Source organism: Pelophylax lessonae, assembly GCF_965119305.1.
Source record: "Pelophylax lessonae genome assembly, chromosome: 4".
Classification (NCBI taxonomy): domain Eukaryota; kingdom Metazoa; phylum Chordata; class Amphibia; order Anura; family Ranidae; genus Pelophylax; species Pelophylax lessonae.
In genome coordinates this window covers 316,204,035-316,225,172 of record NC_138771.1, presented here as the reverse complement: position 1 = coordinate 316,225,172, position 21,138 = coordinate 316,204,035, and the positions used below count along the sequence as shown (strand labels likewise).

General features: G+C 43.1%; 1 protein-coding gene across 1 annotated transcript in view; it reads right to left on the bottom strand.

The window, feature by feature from the left end:
- The window catches only part of PDLIM7 (PDZ and LIM domain 7), a 182,489-nt gene that overhangs the window by 1,378 nt on the left and 159,973 nt on the right, over positions 1–21,138 (bottom strand). Inside the window, exons 6-9 of the mRNA XM_082254798.1 lie at positions 11,621–11,864; positions 11,306–11,486; positions 7,244–7,364; positions 1,038–1,153 (exon numbers count right to left, since the gene is read on the bottom strand). Coding sequence (XP_082110924.1) covers positions 1,038–1,153; positions 7,244–7,364; positions 11,306–11,486; positions 11,621–11,864 — 662 coding nt within the window. The remainder of the gene's footprint in view (positions 1–1,037; positions 1,154–7,243; positions 7,365–11,305; positions 11,487–11,620; positions 11,865–21,138) is intronic.

Here is a 21,138-nt window from a genome sequence, read left to right as displayed (position 1 = left end):
ACCTGCAAATAGTGGATGCATATCTGCTGAATTTTTGCACACCCGTCACTGTTATACCTTAAACCTTGTAAAGGGAAGACTAATGGCTTTTGCTTACTGACCCAAAGCTGCAGAATGTTCAAAGTGGAAAAAAGTCCATGCTGAAGAAAACTCACATAACATCTCACAACACAGTGTGGTACACCTCTCAGCTAATTGCTAAGAACCTACACTGCATTGTGAGATGCAGTCAGTGGGATTTTTGTTAAAGTTGGCAATTGTTAAACGGCAACCCCCTGAGTACTAGGGGCCCCCTCTGAGTCTTGAAGCATGATTTTGAAATGCACCGGTTAGCTACCATTAGGGCATAACTTCACCCAAGAGCCAACCCACTGTTTGCATCATGGCTGAGGGCTCTTGAGAGGAGTACTGAGACAGGTTGCTATGATATTTTCAGGACGCTATCTACAGCTGGCTCCTCCCACCATCCGCCTGCATTGTGTGAAGAAGCACAGAGTCTAAAATAAGGCAAGCAATGAAAATGGAAATGTTTTATTTAAACATTTTATTATCACATTGATGAATGGGGAATGAAGGGAAGGCAAAAAAAAAAAAAAAGATTAAACATCAACTTTAAAGTAGAATGTTATTTTGCATAGAACAATAATGGGATTCTGAGCGTTAAACTCAAGGCACAAAACTTGATTATATCTTTTTCTAAACCATTTTGATGTATGCCCAACTACATGATGTGGACTGGCAACGTTCCACAGAAGCAGTCCAAAGACTGATGTTTCAGAGCCACTACTTAACTGCACATACTGTATTTTGTACTCTTTTTATTCCTTTATTGATAAATATGATTGATAAATATGAAGGAGGATATACATACTTATTATGAGATTTAAGTTCAAACTAATTTCTTTAAATGAATTCCACTTCAGAGGCATCACCTTCCTTAGTTTGTAATTTTGTGTTTCATTTTAAAAATACCTTTTTCTACAATATTGAGTTCAGCATACATATGTTTTACAAAAAAGAAATAAAGTAGTGCTTACCGCACACACAAAACAGGTGTCATGCCAGCTAAATCCAAGAGCTTCCAAGAAACGGTCACCGGCATCAATCTTAAAGTCACAGCCCCGGCACTTAGTACCAAACATCTTTTCATAATCTGTACAATAAGACACCTGTTAGTCCTACTGAAACACTTTAATGATAGACTAAGTACAAATATTAATAAATCAATAAATAAAAGAACTCTATGCAACCCCCAACATATAACTACTTCTCCAAAAAACATTTTTTTTTTTTTTACAAAAAGGAGTGCTTTATTTGAGACAATGGAGATACCGCAGGGGTTTAACTACAGGGGTTGCAGAGGTCGCAATTGCAACCGGGCCCCATTCTCCAGGGGGCCTGTGCAGCTCCCCTGTACACCTGGATAGGAGGGGTTGCGGGGGCCAGGGGCAGACTGAGCGGTCGGGCACTTCGCACGTGGTCCGAGGGCCCGGCCGGTTAGGGGCCCGCCGCGAAGTACAGAATTAATTCACCCGATGTTGTCTCATCAACATCGGGCTATCGGGGCTACGTAAGTGGGAAGAGGGGAGGGGCCCGGCAGCTGGCGCTACTTTAGTGGGGGAGGGGCCCCGGCGCTGCCTACTTCACTCCTGCACCAGATGCAGGGCAGAGAGGCAGCCTCAGCTAGAAGACTCCGCCTCCTCTCTTCAGCCATCAAGGCATGGATCACTGGACCCTGAAAAAGAATCCCTCCTTCCATCTGGGCGGTGGCAGAGAGAGGGACAGGAACGCCTCCAGTTCAGCAGCACACACAGATAATCGCCGCTGAACTGGAGGGCATGTGAGATGAGGGGGAGTCCATGGAAGAGCCTGAAGCCGATCTAGACCAGGGGGAGAGGCCTAAACGCAAGGGGGAGGAGCCGCGTGAGACAAGGGGGAGGAGCCTGAAGATGAGGGAGATGAGCCTGGAGATGAGCGAGTCCAGGGGGGAGGGGCGCAGTGGCACTGATACCACCACAGACGAAGATTTCTCCATACCATCTCTGGAAAGGTAGGGCATACAAAATGTTTTTATCTTTATGCTGTCATAATCTGGCTGTGAATATTATTGTACCAGCCACCCCTTGTGCCATGTCCACAGTCTCTGACCACCCATTGTGCCATGTCCACAGTCTCCGACCACCCATTGTGCCATGTCCACAGTCTCTGACCACCCATTGTGCCATGCCCACAGTCTCTGAGCAACCATTGTGCCATGTCCACAGTCTCTGACCACCCCTTGTGCCATGTCCACAGTCTCTGACCACCCATTGTGCTATGCCCACAGTCTCTGACCACCCATTGTGCCATGCCCACAGTCTCTGACCAACCATTGTGCCATGTCCACAGTCTCTGACCACCCATTGTGCCATGTCCACAGTCTCTGACCACCCATTGTGCCATGTCCACAGTCTCTGACCACCCATTGTGCCATGCCCACAGTCTCTGACCACCCATTGTGCCATGCCCACAGTCTCTGACCGCCCATTGTGCCATGCCCGCAGTCTCTGACTGCCCCTTGTGCCATGCCCGCAGTCTCTGACTGCCCCTTGTGCCATGCCCGCAGTCTCTGACTGCCCCTTTTGCCATGCCCGCAGTTTGTGCCATGCCCACAGTCTCAAACCATTCCTTGTGCCATGCCCGCAGTCTCGGTCTGCCCCTTGTGCCTTGTCCGCAGTCTCTGACCATCTCTTGTGCATTGTATGCAGTCTCTGTGGACAGTAATGTAAGGGGGAGCTCTATGGACTCTTGTGTAAAGGGGGCTGTGGTGACCAGAGACTCTTTTACATCAGAGTTTCCCTTTACACCAGAGTCTATAGCAAAGCCTCTTACATCAGAGTCCACAATGTTCTATTTTATGTCAGGGTCCTCAGAGTTCCCACTTACACTGTGAAGGAAAACCCTGTGTTGGGTTTTATTAACCTGACCTTTATATAAATGGAGAAATACGTTTTTAGCCTTTTGTTATACCTAAAACACATTGCTAATCACACTAGTAACATGTGTGAACAATACATAGCTTAAATATTGATATTTGCACTGTTTTGCACTGAAATTAGCCATTTTATGTAATTTTTTGAATTATCTGCAAAAAATGTGGCTCTGTTAGTGAATTTGATGTGGCTCTGTCTTGTAAATTTTGTACACCGTCTCAGTAAATTTCACTCAGGGGGGTTGGCAACACTGCACCCCATTATAGTGCCCCCTCCCTCAACTATGTATCCTGAGCGCTGCTTTCCCATCTCCTGCGTCTGGGCCTGGCATAGCAGGTGCCGCCCTTCTTCTGGAGGCAGGGTGTGGGTGTGTCTGGAGGCATAATGTGGGTGTGGCTGGAGGCGGGGCAAGGGTTGACTGGAGGCGGAACATGGGTGGGGCCTGGAAAGGGGCCCTTAATTTATTTTGCCCGGGGGCCCTGAGGGTTCTCAGTCCGCTCCTGGCGGGGGGCAACATGTAGAGAAATCACTGTCCTCCTTTTTCCTACTGTAGCTGTAGGCAGAAAATGGAGGAGATTGGTTCCTCTGTATGCTGCTCCCGCCGCTCCTCCTAGCCAGTTCACTTGTGTTCTGCTGTCTCTGGGCCCCTGTGTGCTCCCCTGATCCCCCCTCCTACTATGATGCCGGCTTCCTCCCTCCCATTTCCTGTCGGCTGCTGCAGGGGATCTGTCACAATAGAGAACCAGGGAGGGGGGGGTCGGTAAATATGTAATTTACCAGCTCCTTCCTTTTCTGAATGGACAGAGTCATAGTCAGTGACATTGTAAAAAAACAAAATAAAATGATAAAAAACAATACAATTAAAATACCAAAAAATAAAAACTACTGACACCAGTGGGTGAACTTCCAGGATCGCAAAGGTCACACTTGCGACTGGGCCCTGGCATTGGTGGGGAGGCCCCAAGATGGCAGGAAAGGGGCTCACTGCAGAACTTGTGAAAGGGTCCCGCTGTGGGACCGTAATAAAGGGCCATGCAATGAGAGTAAAGGGCCCAGGATCAGTGGGAAGAGCCCCAGGCTTGAAGGGAAGGGCCCTGGTCAGGGGTCCCTTCATGGTTTCTTGCACTGGGGCCCCGAAGGTTCTAGTTACGTCTCTGAGATACCATGTACAGTTATACACAGTGACATGTTACAATGCCTGACATATCGAACTAAAGAAACACATAGAAGAAGAGTACAGTTGAATTGAGAACAGAATTACATTACCAAGGGTGTAGACAGTATAGATAAGGCAAAAAAAAGTTGTTTCATAATAGAGAACAAGGCTAAGTTGTACCAAAGATGGAGGGAAGTGGTGGGGGGAGGGGGCCAAACCTTATCATATTTCAAGGGGAATTCCCTATTTATATAAGTGATTTTGTACATGATCAAAGCCGCATCCACCATATTTTCCCAGGAGAACAGACCCAGAGGGGTCAGTAAAGACCACTTCAACAGAATTTCTTTTTTAGCATATTACAATAAAAAAAAGAGATCAGTAACTTGGAGTGGTGGGAGCACTGACTAGCTTAGTGAATACCTAATAATGCCAGTTCTGGGGAGGCAGGAAGGGAAAGCTGCAGGCATGTAATAATTTCTGCAAAGAGATTACACTAGACCAATAGGATGCTATTGTCGGACAATCCCAGAACATATGATGATATTAACCCGGGTGTATTCGACATCGGGGGGGCAGCTAGGATCACAATCTGGGTAGATTCAGTGCAGTCTCACAGGGGTATAATAAAACCTATGCAGGAATTTCACCTGAATTAGTTTGTCCCTAGAAGAGAGGACAAGCCTGGGGCCTTGCTCCAGACAGTCCTCCCAATCTTCCCTATCTAGTGTGGGAGATTAATTTTCCATAGATCACATAAACGGTCAATCCAAGCGGAGTTGACCCCAAAGAGTGCTCCATATAAGGACAATAGGGGCTTTTCAAAGTCACCTGGGGCCCGGAGCTCCTCTATAGGATCAGTCTGTAGGAGAGGCAACTGGGGAAATTGGGCCCTGGCAGCATGTTGCAGTTGGAAATAGTGAAACTGCATCCAGGCAGGCACGTGAAACTTACTAGAAAGCTGGTTCCAAAGATGTTGAAGCTCAGCAGGGCAGCCAGGAGTGACGGGCCCACATAATTTAGGTATAACAAGGCATCGTCTGCGTACAAGGACAATTTCTCCTCCAGGTCCCCTAACCTCCGGTGAGCTCAGAATCAGAATAGCTAAAGGTTCCAGAGCTCATCCCTGATGTGTGCCAAGATGAAGTAGAAAGAAGTCAGAAAGCCAGTTATTAGTGCGGACTCAAGCCCTTGGAGCCCTAGAGAGTAATCGAAACCCGTGGATGAACTTCGGGCCAAAGCCGAAACAGCAGAGGACCTCCCAAAGATAGGTCCACTCTACCGAATTAAACTCATTTTTGGCATTAAGAGAGGCGATGGCTCTGGTACCAGAATTATCATGGGGGGTGGAGAGGTTCAGAAAAAGGCATCTTATATTGATATCAGTTCCCTTGCCCGGCATAAACCCTGTCTGATCTACGTCTATTAGATCTTCAATCACTTTAGAAAGCCGGCCAGCCAGTACTTTAGCAAAAATGTTTGCATCAACATTCAATAAGGATATGGGCCTAAAGGATGCACATTCTTGAGGACCCTTGCCAGGTTTAGGAACCAACACAATATCGGCCTCCTCCATGGATTCAGGGAGCGATTCCAGAGAGGATACATCAGGAGGCAGGAATGTAAGCTTGGGAGCCAGCAGCTCCATAAAGGTAGAATAAAATTCGGAAGGAAGACCATCTGCCCCTGGTGTTTTTCCACTCTGCATATGTCCAAGTACGACCTGAATCTACTCCAGAGTGATATTGGCTTCCAGCTGTCCTTTATCTAACTCTTCCAACTTGGGCAAAGGGATATCATCTAGGAAGGCATTTAAATCAGATAGTGAGAATTCAACCCTGGAGGAATAGGTATCTTCAAAGAATTCAAGAAGCCAGCATTAACATGCTCTGGGGACTATATTATGTGTCCTTCTTTGTCTCTAATACAACCAATAGGTGTGGATGGTGTCTGTCCCTTTGCTAACCAAGCCAATAACCTCCCATTTTTGTTCCCGTATTCAAAAACCTTCTGAGCGGAGTACAACAGGGCCTTTTTTGATTTGCTCTACCCTAATGGTGGAGAGTTGGCGTAAAATCTGTCACCATGCGGAATAAGGATTTTGCGGCAAATTTTTTCTGCCGCAATTTAAACTAGGCTTGAAGCAATGCCTATGTCTATGGACCTCAAAACCCATCAAAGTCGGAGGGACTACTTTGAATTTGTTGCAACCTAAAGTCTCACAGATATGAACGGTACTCATTGGAGTACAACTTTTCATGCGACTTTGCAGTCCCAAATCGCAGGACAAGCTGCACAAGTGTGAAAGGGGCCTTAAAGTCACAGGAAGTAATGAAACATGTTAGGATGGAGCTTAGTGATGTCATCACACCACCAGGAAGGAGCTGCCTGGATACAAGTGTCTGGTGATGCTGTCATTTTACCCTTAAGGGGACATGTACCAGCATATGTAACAACATGTTTTTAAGGTGCTACACTACTGATAATTAGTGCACTTACATTGTGAGTGTATTTTAGTATATTTTAATTAATGTTTAATGTTTTTTTAAATTGGTAAAAATGCTATGTACAGTTTATATTCCTTTTGAGTGATATCGATAGTGGAGAGATTCCTGGGATGATTTGATAACATTGACATTCCTAAAGGAGGAAGTTGGAGGAGGTATTTGACAACTGTGTAAAGCCAAAGAGACCCCTTAAAGGGGAAAGTACATGTAGTCCTGTAATAGGTCTGGGAATTAATGTGAGTGCGGAGAGTGATTGGTGGTGGAATTCACTGAAGAGTGGTCACATTGGTGAACATGGAGCATCCTATATATTGCTAATCAAGGCACCAGTCTGGATTTCAGAAACCGTGTATTACAATTACGGTATTACAAGAGTGGCGGAATCATCTCACCTGCACATTTGAATTTTGTATTCATATATTGCATATATTAAATTGTGTTTTTTTATTTTGGTGAAATATTGAAATCAGGTTGATTTATGATATTCATTAATTTGATCTTGTGATACTAATGATTAAGATAATATGAATGCAGTGCAGCATTGGATAAGTTACAAATATTAACAATATTATCCCCATGCACCCCTGTGACAAACTCATACAGCTCACCTCTTTCACAGTATGGCTGTCCTTCCTCCATGTAAAAAGCTCTGTTGCGAATGGGGGTCTTACAGAAGGCACATGTGAAACATTGAACATGCCAAGTCATTTTCAAAGCATGCATGATCTCCTAAAAATATAAAAAAAAGTTAACAACCAGTACATCACACTGAACAGCGTGACATAGACATAAAGATAAAAGCAAGATGTATACATTATACATTGTGTTACTGCTGTATGTCACTTGTCATTTACATCAAATATTTAACAAAATAACATATTGAATAGCTAAGACTGAAACCTTGAAACGGTCACACAAAGTTATACAGTATGTTCTACTATATAATTATACACAATAGAATATAGCAATGCATATTGTAGTTGTTGAAAGAATATAATGGCAGCTCTTGACAGCTGTGGAAATAACTACATTAAAGAACTATAGGTATGGTATGTATACATATACCTGTATACTGAGTTGTCATGCCACTTGAAAGGTACTTAGCTAGGCTGATGGGAGGGAGAGAGCTCAGGATGGGTGTTGCGGATGAGTGATATATACTAGCAGTTAAAGGAGCAGGTAGGAACCAGGGCAGCGGCACTGAACCTTCAGAACTGTATCTCTGAAAAGGGTTGCCACCCTCACTATGCTATATAGTCAATATAGCACAGCTAAGGTGCATAGATGTCAAGAATATAGGCTTAGGTCACAAACCTAACACACCAGGAAAATGATACTTATTTGAAGAAAATGACAGTCATATTCTATTGTGTCCAATGACATTTGAAAATTCCAGTGACATGGTCTAAAATACAAGCTATTATCCTTGTGTTAAGTTTTGTGAATTAAACCCATTGTGTTCTACTCCACACAAAAAAAAAAAAAAAGATTTATCTATCTACCTATCTATTTGTATGTACATGTTTGGCACGTTTGTTTTTGGCACCTGGAACACTTCCTCTGGCAACTTTTGGTGCAAGGATAAAAACTGTCCCTTCCACATACCCCGACCCCAGCCTGATCCTTTGGTTGACCCAATAATTAAACCCTTCTTTCAGCTAGGCTCTATAACTTTACCTAACTTTAAAGTGTCAATAAAGCCACATAATTATAAAACTATCCACAAAAGCTGTATTACATGCTGTTCACACTAACTCAGTCACTATGGGATTCATTTTTTGTATTCTCCAAACAAAAAAACCTAGTTGATCCTGAAGTTTTCTGTTTCCCCCTTCTATCCATGTTCTCACTGCAGTTGGGGATTTTGCAGAGCAGTGTTGGCAGCTAGTTCACAAGCTCAGTTTTTAGTATATTTTCTACCCTGAGCATTGGCTCCCTATCACATCTGAGCAGCCCATGTGACTAAAGAGTCAGACATGTGGGCATATACACAGTGGTAAATGACAGCCCACTCCCTCCCTCCTCCTCCATGCCCACTAACCAGCTAAACACAATGTGACAGTTGTATATCGATTAGGTAAAAACGTACTTTGTTTTTATTTTTTTAATAATTGCAGTGCCCACATAATTACAATTACCCACATACAAAAATAGAAGCATAATGTAAATTAAACAGTGTGTGTTTAGTATCACTCTCACTGAAACCTGACGCCAAAGCTTGATGGCTGCCCCAACCATTAAGTGGACTTTGCAAGGTCTGCATATAATGTCAAAGCCCCCTCCTCTTTAAAATTCCCTTATGGTTAGTAACACCAAGTAACTTGGAAAAAAAAAAGTTAGATTTATACTTATGTAGCAGGATTTCCAGCCTTTGTGCTGGATGTGGGTCTGCCAGGGTTACAGCTAGTAACAAGAGCATATTTAAGCATGCTCTCCAAGTGTGAGCACTGAGACAAGAAACAGTCCAGCATCTTTGGGTTTTGTATTTATTTCAAGAACTTAGATGGGAGAAGGGAATGAGTGGGATACTCCTCTGGCTCGACTATACACAATGTAATGGGACAACTGAGAAAACGCCTTTTGACGCTGACCTGACGCTGGCTGAATGTCAGTCAACGCCAGTTGGCGCTTGTTAACACTGACTTGCTGTCTGTGAACTTGAACTGACTTCTGACACTTCCTTGTGACTCAAAAGTCCTTTGTACTGCTCCCTTTAGCCTTCCTGGCTGAGGTAGCTATTTGTAAGCACTGCTGCAACTCTTAACTCTTCAGGGCCCACACACACTGGCACCCTCTTTCTCTTCAGGGTCTAGACACTGGCACCCCCTTTCTATAACTGCTGCACAGGCTAGCTGGCTCCTGGATCCCTCTGACCTTCCGGAGTGTTCCCCTATCCTAGGAAGACCCCGGGGCAGTGTACAGTACTCACGACACTGCTTTCCTGGAAACTCCGACCCCCACAGCTCCACTTGGTCCTCAGCACACTGGATCCCTCTCTGCAGCTCAGTTCAACCTTCTGTCCTCTAGGCCAGCCGCCCAGGACATCCGCTCCACACTGACAGGAGGAGAGACAGCCTCCACCTCCCTCCTGGGACTCTGCTTTCAGCCAAAGACGCTCTGTCATGTGCTCCCCTCAGACTTATATCCCCCTCCCAGGATGCATTGCGGAAGAATCTTCCCTCTGGGATGGATACAAGCCCTGGTGTGCTATTGGTCAGGTTTCCTCCACTGTCCAATGAGAGTCTCATTGGATTCAGTGGGGAGACTCCCCAACTCAATAGTCACACCTGAGAACACATGACAGCCGGACTGAAAATTTAACCCTGCTGATAAGCAGAGAAGGTCTCCCCTATAGGTTACCTAGCACCTACCTAGGAGGGTGCTACACTTACCCTCAACTTCCGCACCGCCTAATGTCATTATTCTCACAGGTAGGGTTTTGGGAATTACAGAGCAGGTGAAACCCCTAAAGAAGATGCTCTCCCAAATTTTGTGCTGCTAGGTATTCCACAGAATCTAGCCAGACGAAATGTGACATCCTTCTTGCCTAGGTGCCACAGGTCGAAGACGGGGGTAGTGTAAGAGTAAATATAACTTCATAGGAACATTTTACTGTAAAGGTCCAGTTTAATCTCACCCTTAAACCTAAAATATAACTATAGGCAAAACGTTTCTTTTCATTTTGGATAGAGTAAAGGAGGGTTATAACCCCTGTCAGTTTTTCATGTCATCTGTGTGACATTGGAGAAGTTTACATTCACTTCCTGTTCCATTGCCAAAACAGAAAGTGTGATAAAAACCCTGAAAATTAAGGGAATCCCTTGCCCCCTCCCCGCTCCCTTAGGTCACCACACCTAATGTCCTGGTTACCATTATCATTGAAAGTGAAGGCAAATCTTACATTTTGGGTTGTCCGTAGAGAATGAATAGAAGGGAAATCTTCTATTAATTCTCTAGGGACAACCCAAAATGTAAGATTTGCCTTCACTTTCAATGATAATGGTAACCAGGACTAACAGAGAGGTTAAATCTCTCTAACCAGGACACAGACAACAATAAAATCCTGACATGGGTTCTGATTCCTCCCCACTCTCTCAAGCTAAAAAAAAAAACTGAAAAAAGAAAAAAAAAAGGTTTTGCATCTGGTTATACTTTAATATACCACTAAACCCCTAAACTCTGATAAATAGCCATAACAAGACAAAGTAACCATTTACCAGAAAAAAAGAAAGTGATATCTGGGAATATAATAGCTCCAAAATAGAGATTTTGGTTTTGGGCCAATCATTCTGAGACTATGAAATGCAATGACTGCTAATTGTTTCAAGCAAGAAATAAAGTTCTTGTTTTACCTTAAAACAAGACATATCAGAGTCATGCTAAGTGATTTAAACACCAGGACCATCAAATAAACAGATTGTACCTGGCATCCTATGAAACCAGCAATTACCATTCTACTCTGAATAAATGAGGTATGCCTTGATGCACAGTACACAGAGGACAGGAAAAACAATTAAAAGGAAAAACAGGGTCTCAACTCATAACTTAGACAGTGGAACAATGACACAACTGGGATAATAAAGGCCAGCTTTTACACAAGGCATATAAAACATGATTATTAATTCTCTGCTTAATAATGGAACATGAAAACAAAGCTTTCTCTCACTCACCCCTGTAATCTTCTTTTTGCACTTAGCACAATTAGGAGCAAACCGGACATCATAGCATCTAGGACAGAATATAGATCCCTTTTCTTCAAAGAATCCTCCTTCCTCTACTACTTTGTGGCACTGTGAGCAGGTAAACTCCTCAGGGTGATAGTAACGACCCAGTGCTAGTAGGTACCTCCCTCTGTGCAGACAAAATACAGTAATACAATAGTTAGAAGTCATTGCTTCTTGTGGCTATGCAATATGGACCTTCTTAGCCTAACAATTATCTTGCAGTTAACGTGCAATCTTTTATATTCTGCAGAAGGTACTCACCGTATGACCTTGTTACACTGGGAGCAAATAGGAGTCTTTTCCCCAGAAGGAGCAGGCTGTGCAGCCTGCAGGATTGAACTGCGGTTCTGCGCTGGAGTGAGGGTCGCTGGCTGACTGTGCTTAGTCATTACAGTGGTCGTTTTGTCTGGAGCGTAGCGCTCAGCAAAGGAGGGATCAGTGGTCCAAGGGGGCCGGACTGCCGGTCCAGTAGAGAGTGGAGGAGGGGCTGGAAAGTCAGTGGCATCTATAAGACAAAAAGGACAATTCAAATCAACAAAACTTAAAAGCACATTGCCTTGTAAACCCTGTGTTTTGCCATAATATTACAACCTTACACCATTAAAGAGGACTCTGCAAATAATTACAAGCGATTGTGAATGTTCGCTTTATTTCAGCATTGCAGAACTCTATGAATGCTAAATGTGTGAATAACCGTTTCCAACATTTTAGAAAAAGAAGTAGAGTAACTCTACTAAAACACCAACATTTCAGGGGACTATCAACCTTAACTAATAAAAAGTACAAATTCTTCAGTGCAGTTAGGAAGATTAACCAATAAGAATTCTGCTGAAGTCGATTATGACAAGATGAATTCTGATTAGTTGCTATATGTTACTGCTCTAGAGAATTAGGACTGAAAAAAATCTGTGTATTTTGCAAAGTCCTGTCAAAGTTTGTGTCAGACACCCTTAAATGGTTAATATATTTTAAAGGCTGGTAGAAGGTAACACAAGGATAGATTTACTAAAACTGGAGCACTCAGAATCTGGTGGAGCTGGTCATGGTAGCCAATCAGCTTATAACTTCAGATTGTTCAATAAAACCTGGAAGCTGACTGATTTCTTTGCAGAGTTGCACCAGATGTTGCACTCTACAGTTTAAGTCAATCACCCCCACTATGCTTTAAAAAAAAATGCTGTGTAATGGTTAGAGTCAGAGCATCTCCAAAATTGTAGCTCCTGTAGGATGTTCCTGGTCGACAGTCATCAGGACCTACTAAAAGTGGCCTAAGGGAGGAAAACTGGCAAATTAGCGACACGGTCAATGGCAGCCAAGGTTATTTGATGCACATGGAGAGTGAAGGCTGGCCTGTGTAGTCTGATCCAATAGAAGAGCTACTGTAGCTCAAATTGCTGTAAAAATTTAAACGCTGGTTCCGGTAGAAAGGGGTCAGTAAACACAAAGTTATGTAGTTTGTTGCTTATGGGGCTGCATAACCCCAGACCAGTCAGGGTGCCTATGCGGACCCATGTCCAAAGCCAAAATCACCTACAATTTGTGTATGAGAATCAGAACTGGACATGGGGCAATAGAAGAAGTCGTATTTGAGGTGTTGACTAAGTCTCCAAATTCTTCAGATCTCAATCCAATTGAGCATCTATAAAATGTGCTGGAAAAACAAGTCCAATCCATGAAGGCCCCATCTCACAAAAACAGGACCTAAAAGGAGCTGCTACTGATGGATTGCTGCCACATACCACAACACACCTTCAGGGGTCCAAGGGAATCCATGCCTCGATGGGTCTGAGCTGTTTTGGTGGCAAAAAAGGGAACCTACTCAATATTAGGTGGGTGGACATAATGTTACGGATTGGTGTATACTTTGTTTTAGGTGGAATTGGTACTTTCTGTAGTCAAAGCAGCATTTCTACTATGTGGTAATGCTGTTTTATGACATCACCTAAAGGGAACCTGAGTGAATAAAACACTTTCAATGACCGAGTATATTGTACAGTATATATTAGACAAAAGGGAGCAAATACAACATGTTAATTGTTAGAGTTCTTACTAGCCATGAGATCTCATGACAGCAAACAGTAGGACATCCTAGCTAGAGTTCAGAGGGTGAAAGTGCTTTTGGGCTAATAAGGTCAAAAGGTCCAAGCATACTTCTTCCTTTACCTACAAACTGTGTAACCACATTACATTTTCTACAATATAAATCAGCAATTATCTTCTTTGCCTCCTTATTTCCATAATACTTGCAATTCTAGTTTAACTCCTGTATGCCAAACGTACGCAAATATGCGGGCCCACTGAACTGGGATTTTTGCTGTGGGGCCGCATGTTTGCGTATCTCCAATAGTGCTGAAAGAGTACGGCGCGGCGCTCTCCCAGCACAGAGACGGGGTCTCTCTGAGAGCCCTGGGCCCTGTTCTAGCGATCGGAACAGGATTTTTATTTTTATTAGTTTCAGTGTGAGTGTGTTTTAGACAGGATTAAAAAAAAAAAAAAAAAGCGAAACGCGCACAATTTTGGCCTAGTTTTCCTTAGATAAAAATTTTTTAGGAGATATCCATTACCATTTATTACCAAATTAAAGCCCAATTTGTCCAGAAAAAAATTTAGGTATAAGCCATCTGGATGCACAAAGTAGCTGTGATATTATTTACGGTTTTACGAACATGTCAGAGTTGCAAAATTGGGCCTAGGCATTAGACCCTGTACATGAGCTTTTTTTTACCCTTAAGCATGGAGGGGTTTATGGAAAAATTATACCACCTTTCACATGAACAGCCAAGCAGAACTGTTAAAAGTTATTTGTGATATGTCAGGAAAGCTGTAACGCTTCTGCAACATAAAACCTTGTGCCTTTGAAACATACTTCTAAATAAAAGAATAGTGTATGAATTAACAAGCAATCTTGTAACAAGAGTCTTTAGAGGTGTTGCACAGGTTTTTGATCATGCAATCTTTTTAGCAAAATGGCCCAAAAGGTAAATTGTCAATGTCTAAATGTGCAAAACCTTAAGATCATAGCGAAAATGGGCAGATGTTGGTTCTTCAGCTGTTGGAGAATGAGGGGAAGTGACTATAAATGGTAAATATCATGTGTGGGAGCATTTGCAAGAGACAGAACACAATGAATGTGTTTAGAGGAAGGAGACATCATAATTAATGTGCATTTTATAGAAACTGTAGCCAGTGAAGTGATCAGTCATTAGACTTGATTAAAGGCCAAAGTCTAAAACTCTAAATATCTAGAATGAAACCGTTACAGCTACAGAGAAGATCATGAGCTGATATAACTATATGTATGTGGTAAAACAAAATCAAACAAAATTACAATTTCTGGCTTTCTAAAGGTTGATTAGTGGTATATAGTTACTGTCATATAGATGTAGCACTACTCCCATGGGAGCTGCTGTGAGCGAGTTCCCCTGGGTTACCATTAGCAACAGTAGACCATTCTGACATGATTCCAAGTGTTTTTACCTCAGAGAAGGACCAGTCCTGTCTCTTTGGTTTTTATGTTTTATTAGGAACTTGGATCGGAGAAGGGATGAGTGGGATACTCCAATTAAACTGAACTATGCACAATATGCTTGGACGATATAGAAAATGCTGACTGACACTGGTTAACGCTGACTGACGCTGGTTAACGCTGACTGAGGCTGGTCACGGCTAGGCCGCTTACTTTGCCTTTGACTGTGAAAGAGTCCTTTTAGCTTCCTAAGGCACTCCTTTCCTGAGGTAGCTGTCCTTTATGGTAGACTGCACTGCTGAGCAACTTCAGGGCCCTTCCTGGCGCCCCCTTTACCCTCTAATCCTCAGGGTTTAACAACTTGGCACCCCCTTTACTGTATCACTCTGGGTTAGGTGACTTCTGGATCCCCTTGACCCCTCTGGAGTGGTCACTTCTCTTAGGCAGACCCCTGGGCAGATGCTTGAGTACTCACTATACTGTTTTTCCAGAAGTATTCTGCCCAGCAGCTCCACTTGGTCAGCACACTGGATCCTTCTGCAGCACAGCTCAACCCCTGGTCCCTAGGCCGACTGCCTGGACCATCCTTCTCAGCAACAGGAGGAGAGACAGCCATCACCCTCCTCCTGGGACCTGGCTTCCTGCCCAAAGACACCCTGTCACATGCTCCCTCTGGATTTATTCCCAATCCCAGGATGCATTGCAGCAATGTCCACCCACTGGGACAGTCATAAATCCTAGTGTGCTATTGGCTAGGTTTCCTCCACTGTCCAACAAGGTCTCTTATTGGATACAGTGGGGAGACTCCCCAGACTCAACAGGTCACACTTGGAAGCATGTGACAGGCTAACTAACAGATCAGAACCTCCTGATAAGCAGAACAGGGTCACATTAATGCTTTGCCTAGCACCTACCTAGAAGGGTGCTACAAATATATATATATATATATATTTTATAAGAAATGTCTTCTGTAACGGCTGAAATGGCTTAAACAATGTCACTTAGCTGCATTTTAGTGCCCAGAGTCAATCAGGAGTTATCGGTTGTATCTCTGAGAGTTCCTATAATGCCTATCTTGTATAGTTAAAATTCCTTATGCCAATGACTATTGTGTACTTATGTGTACTGTAAATGATTTTAACTGCAAGTAATATCAGTAGCAAGTTCTCAGGCTTTGAGCCGGCGGGGGAAAGCTGCAGCATGGAGGCGAGTATGTGTTTTTTTTTTATATACTGCATACATCTCCTTGAATGCAAGCAGTATAAGTACCCTTTGACTTGGTATTAGCCTCTTGCAATCAATTAAGCAGTATGTACAGCAAAACTCAGGAAGAAGGGGGTGGAAGTAGCGCAAGGAGCTAGGTGCTTCAGTGCCAGAGGCATGCTATTAGGAGGACAGAGATGAGCTTGTCACTCTTCTGCTTCTCTTTTCACTTTCCAAGTCACAAAGTGGGGGGATAGAGAAGACCTGTAAGTGGAAGTAAAACTGTAGCAAAGAAAGATCAGGTGTCCTTTTCTGCTAGACAGGACCTTGCTGTATGGCAGAGTTGTGTAAATCACAGGAAAGGATGAATAAAAATACAAATCCTTTGGCAGGAAAAAAAAACTCATATTAATGTATTTCATCTGTGTATTTATCTGTTCAACTTTAATCTTTCCACATGGTTCTCCATCCTGAGCATCCTTAACCTTTCAACATGGTCCTCCATTCTGCTCATCCTTAAGCTTTCCACATGGTCCTCCATTCTGCTCATCCTTAACCTTTCCACATGGTCCTCCATTCTGCTCATCCTTAACCTTTCCACATGGTCCTCCATTCTGCTTATCCTTAACCTTTCCACATGGTCCTCCATTCTGCTCATCCTTAACCTTTCCACATGGTCCTCCATTCTGCTCATCCTTAACCTCTCCACATGGTCCTCCATTCTGCTCATCCTTAACCTTTCCACATGGTCCTCCATTCTGCTCATCCTTAACCTTTCCACATTATGGTCCTCCATTCTGCTCATCCTTAACCTTTCCACCTGGTCCTTCATTCTGCTCATCCCTAACCTTTCCACATTATGGTCCTCCATTCTGCTCATTCTTAACCTTTCAACATGGTCCTCCATTCTGCTCATCCTTAACCTTTCCACATGGTCCTCCATTCTGCTCATCCTTAACCTTTCCACATGGTCCTCCATTCTGCTTATCCTTAACATTTCCACATGGTCCTCCATTCTGCTCATCCTTAACCTTTCCACATGGTCCTCCATTCTGCTTATCCTTAACATTTCCACATGGTCCTCCATTCTGCTCATCCTTAAACTTTCCACATGGTCCTCCATTCTGCTCATCCTTAACCTCTCCACATGGTCCTCCATTTTTTTTTATCATTATCAGTTGCAGTTCTCTGAACTTTTTCTAGCTTTTTGTAAATGGTGGAAAAACTTGTGTATTCAAGAGGAGGTGTGTGAGCACTTCATACCATAGCCAAACTTTCTTGTGCTGACCTCTTCTATCCTATGTGGCTGGCTAGCTTTGGTATCACACCAAGATCAGACATTAAAACACGCAAGCATGCTAAAACTTAGATAGATACACTGAAAGAAACACTTTGTTCACTGTGCATCAGTACACCTTGAGCAGACAACTAGATAGTATTCCAAACTGTTAATCTGGGTACACACGGTCCCAAAATTCCTGCTGAACCAGCCGACATACGGATCATGTGTACAGCTGCACTTTAGACAGAAGCCGGTCTGAGGACTGACTTTTGTCCAAGGGACATGCTGGAAATCCAGCATCCGATAAGCGCTTGCAGGCAATGGCTGTGAGCACTGACTAGTTTTTTCTGGCAGGGGGAGTCCCCCTGCCCCCCATCAGAACGCAAAGGTTTAGCGGAGGAGATCGCCGCACTAACATCACTTAGTACAGCGATCTCGGTTTCTTTTTCATTCAGCCTGCTAGGTTGAAAAAAAAAAAAAAACTGAATGTGTGTACCAGGCATTACCATTTTTTGCTAGAAGTTCAGTTTTATTTACTTTATTTCACCATGCAAAATGATCAAACAAGAAGGGTTAGCCAAAACTCATTGGCAGGCAGAAATCTGAAATCCTTTAATTTACACAAGAATAGGTTACTGTTTGCAAAATGATGTGTGGTTGATTGTGGACAGCCCTTGTCAACCCCCCAACCTATGCTGGCCATACACGTATAGATTTTTGTTACAAAATGTTTGTTTAAAGAATATTCATTTAATTTTCTAATTGTTAGTGGGATCAAATTGATGTTTGTTTTTGATGACAGTGACAGGAAAATTTGAAGGAGCAGGAAGGAAAACTTTTCTCGAGCAATTGAATTTTTGAACAGTGTATGTGTCTTTTTTTTTTCTTTCAGAAATTACATTAATTTTAAAATGAAAGAATGTTAAAAGCAAGGGACATTTTTGAACATTCGTCCATTCATCAAGCGTACAAAGACTTTTCATGTGAATGTTCTCGTCCAAATGTACACAATGCAAAATAAATATTCTTCTTGCTGGAGGCTGGCATTTAGCCCCTGAACAGCAGTAAATCAGAAAGCGGGACTAAACCTATCGATTTAACAGTTTCAGAAAACAATTCAATTTCTGGAATGCTGGGATTGCGAACTTTCACATTTGTTTGTGTTCTCAACCAAACTGTCAAACCATTAAATGGCTGGTGTCATAACTGATCACATGTGCAGCAATATTGCAGTTGCAGATCAAAAGGATGCAGCTTCCTTGGGTGTAAAGGATAGGAGGGTTTAATTCCGCTTTAAGGCCGTCAGCAGATCAGTTTCTACAAATTCAACAGTGCCTAAAATAGAGAGCAACTGAGCATGTGCAGAGCAGTTTAAGACTGGATTTTAAACAATATAGGCACTTATTTTTAATGTTTTACATAGCTATACCTGCAAAAGGAGCCAGACTGAAGTGAGCAGGACTTCATTTTCTGGCTAAAGTTCTACTTAAAGAGGATCTCTAGGGTACCTGTCAAAATGTCAAAAAAATAAAAGTCAGCAGCTACAAAAAGTGTAGCTGCTGACTTTTAAAATACAGCCACTCACCCCAGCTGTCTTCTTCTTTTGTCCTCCCTCGGCGGTGCCGGTATCTTCACTATGGGCACCGGGCTGTGACAGCTTGGGCTGTGCATGGATGAGTCATGCTGCGCATCCCGACTGATGGATGCAGTCTTCTGGAACCTGTCAGTGTCCCAGAAGACCGCAGGGGGGAGGGAGGGTGGAGAACTTCCACCACGGCACTCGGTACCGAAGTGGGAGCAGGTACCTATCAAAATCGGATACCCCCCCCCCCCCGCTCCTCAAAAGTGGCAATTGTGCAAGAGGAGTGGGGGACGAGTCCTTAAAGCGTAAGCAGAACTTCCCCTTTTGGGTGGAGTTCTGCTTTAAGCATGCTACATCATTTAGCTTAGTGTTGATTTAATTTTTGACTGAGAAAGGAATAAAGCATAAAGAATATGTATAGAGTTGAAAACATAAACTGAAAGTAAAACTTTAGTACCTGAGTTACAGGTTAAATAAAACCCAAATTCATCAGATCAGCCACTCACCTTGTCCAGCATTTATAGATGTATTCCTTAAGTTTTGCCTGTAAGAGAAAAAGGTTCAGGATTTGCTATGGGTGGTAAGTACAACACTGGTTATAACACAAATAAATACATTCTGTGGTATACAGACTAATATATCACAAACAACAAAGAGTGACCATTCCGATACATTTTTCACCAAACGTTCTGCTTGTGACACCAATTTAGAATATGTTGGATATAAAAGCATATCCTGCACCTAATAACTTCTGTAGAACCACACAATACATGTTGTTTAATGTTATCTCCCAACCTCATAATTACAGTTTGCAAATGAAATCATTAATCGAATGCCCACACGCAGGACTGTATTTAGACATAATGCTGTCCTGGCCACATTTAAGTGCCCCTAGCTTGGACCAATGTAAGTATACATGTGCCATACCTGGCTGATCTCTGTGGAAGTTGGACATCACTGTAGTCATCCAGAGAACACTTTTTATTTTGTCAAATAAATACAAAGTGTTCTCTGATTGGACAAGGTGGAGAGGTGGGGTGGTGATGTCAAACCGCAAAATGTTCTTTAAATGGCACCTGTGCCGATCTAGCGCCCCCTACAGTATGTTTACTAAGTAGCAGGGCAGCTGCTCAGCACAGGACCCCAATAGCTAGCGGTGATCCTCTGTACCCACTTCCTTCTACAGTTTTCAGATTGCATTTAGCCACTAATATCCAAAGTTTAAGAACAAATAAACAAAAAAAGGAATATATTTTTCACAATCTATACATTTTCAAGCTTTTCTGCCACCTTCAACACTCCTGCCCTAGGCACTGGTCCTCAAATGCCATTATGGTAAATGCAGTGCTGCCCACATGTTGCCTGGTCTGTCTGGTAACTGGCTTCCACTATACTGTAACATGTACTCTGCACACAGAATACACACTAGAGGATACACTTGAGCTGGGGCATAGAAACAATGTCTGGCTCTGGACAGATCAGGTTATTTGTAGAATTATAGTTTCTACTTCTAGAGTAATATTCATGGTCTGGGAGGGTGGAACACAAAGGCAGTTCATAATTACACGTACGCGTTAAAACACTGAAACCAGTCTCTGAAGAGACATCATTAACAAACTTGGCTCTGGAGGGCTGGTAAGATCATCGGTAGCTGGTGAGAGCTATTCTGTATCTGTGCATGCTATTATCATAACATATTCATGATCTACATCTTAAATACCGGAAGCAACAGTTAATGGAAGCACAGTCTTTCTTCCTGATTTAGACCTGCTTGACTATGACATGCTGATTAGGAGACCAGGAAAGCACAGTCCCTATTCTTTTCTAGTCCTTACGCATGGGTCATGACTGGTAGAGCCATGGAAGCTTCATTAACAGCGATAGTTAATGTGTACAGTGGATTTAGGCAAGTCCTATATAGAAGGGTTAGGCCATGGATCATGTCGGGGTTCAACATTGCCAATCATCCTGATTAGGTTCAGAGGAATGTGTAGATGGCCCAGATCCGATCTGCTGATTTTAATGAGCATTAGTAATCAGTGATAGAGCTCATTAAACAGCAGTCAAATATATTGATGAAGTGTTATTTTCTGCTCCTCTGCACCTGGTCACATGACTCCCCCCTAGTATCTGTTGGCTGATATTTTGACTACACCTTATGAAAACAAACACATATGGCACTTTTCCACTGCAAGTACCGGCTTGGCTCCACTCGGCCCTGCTTGGCTCGGTTTGGTTTTCCACTG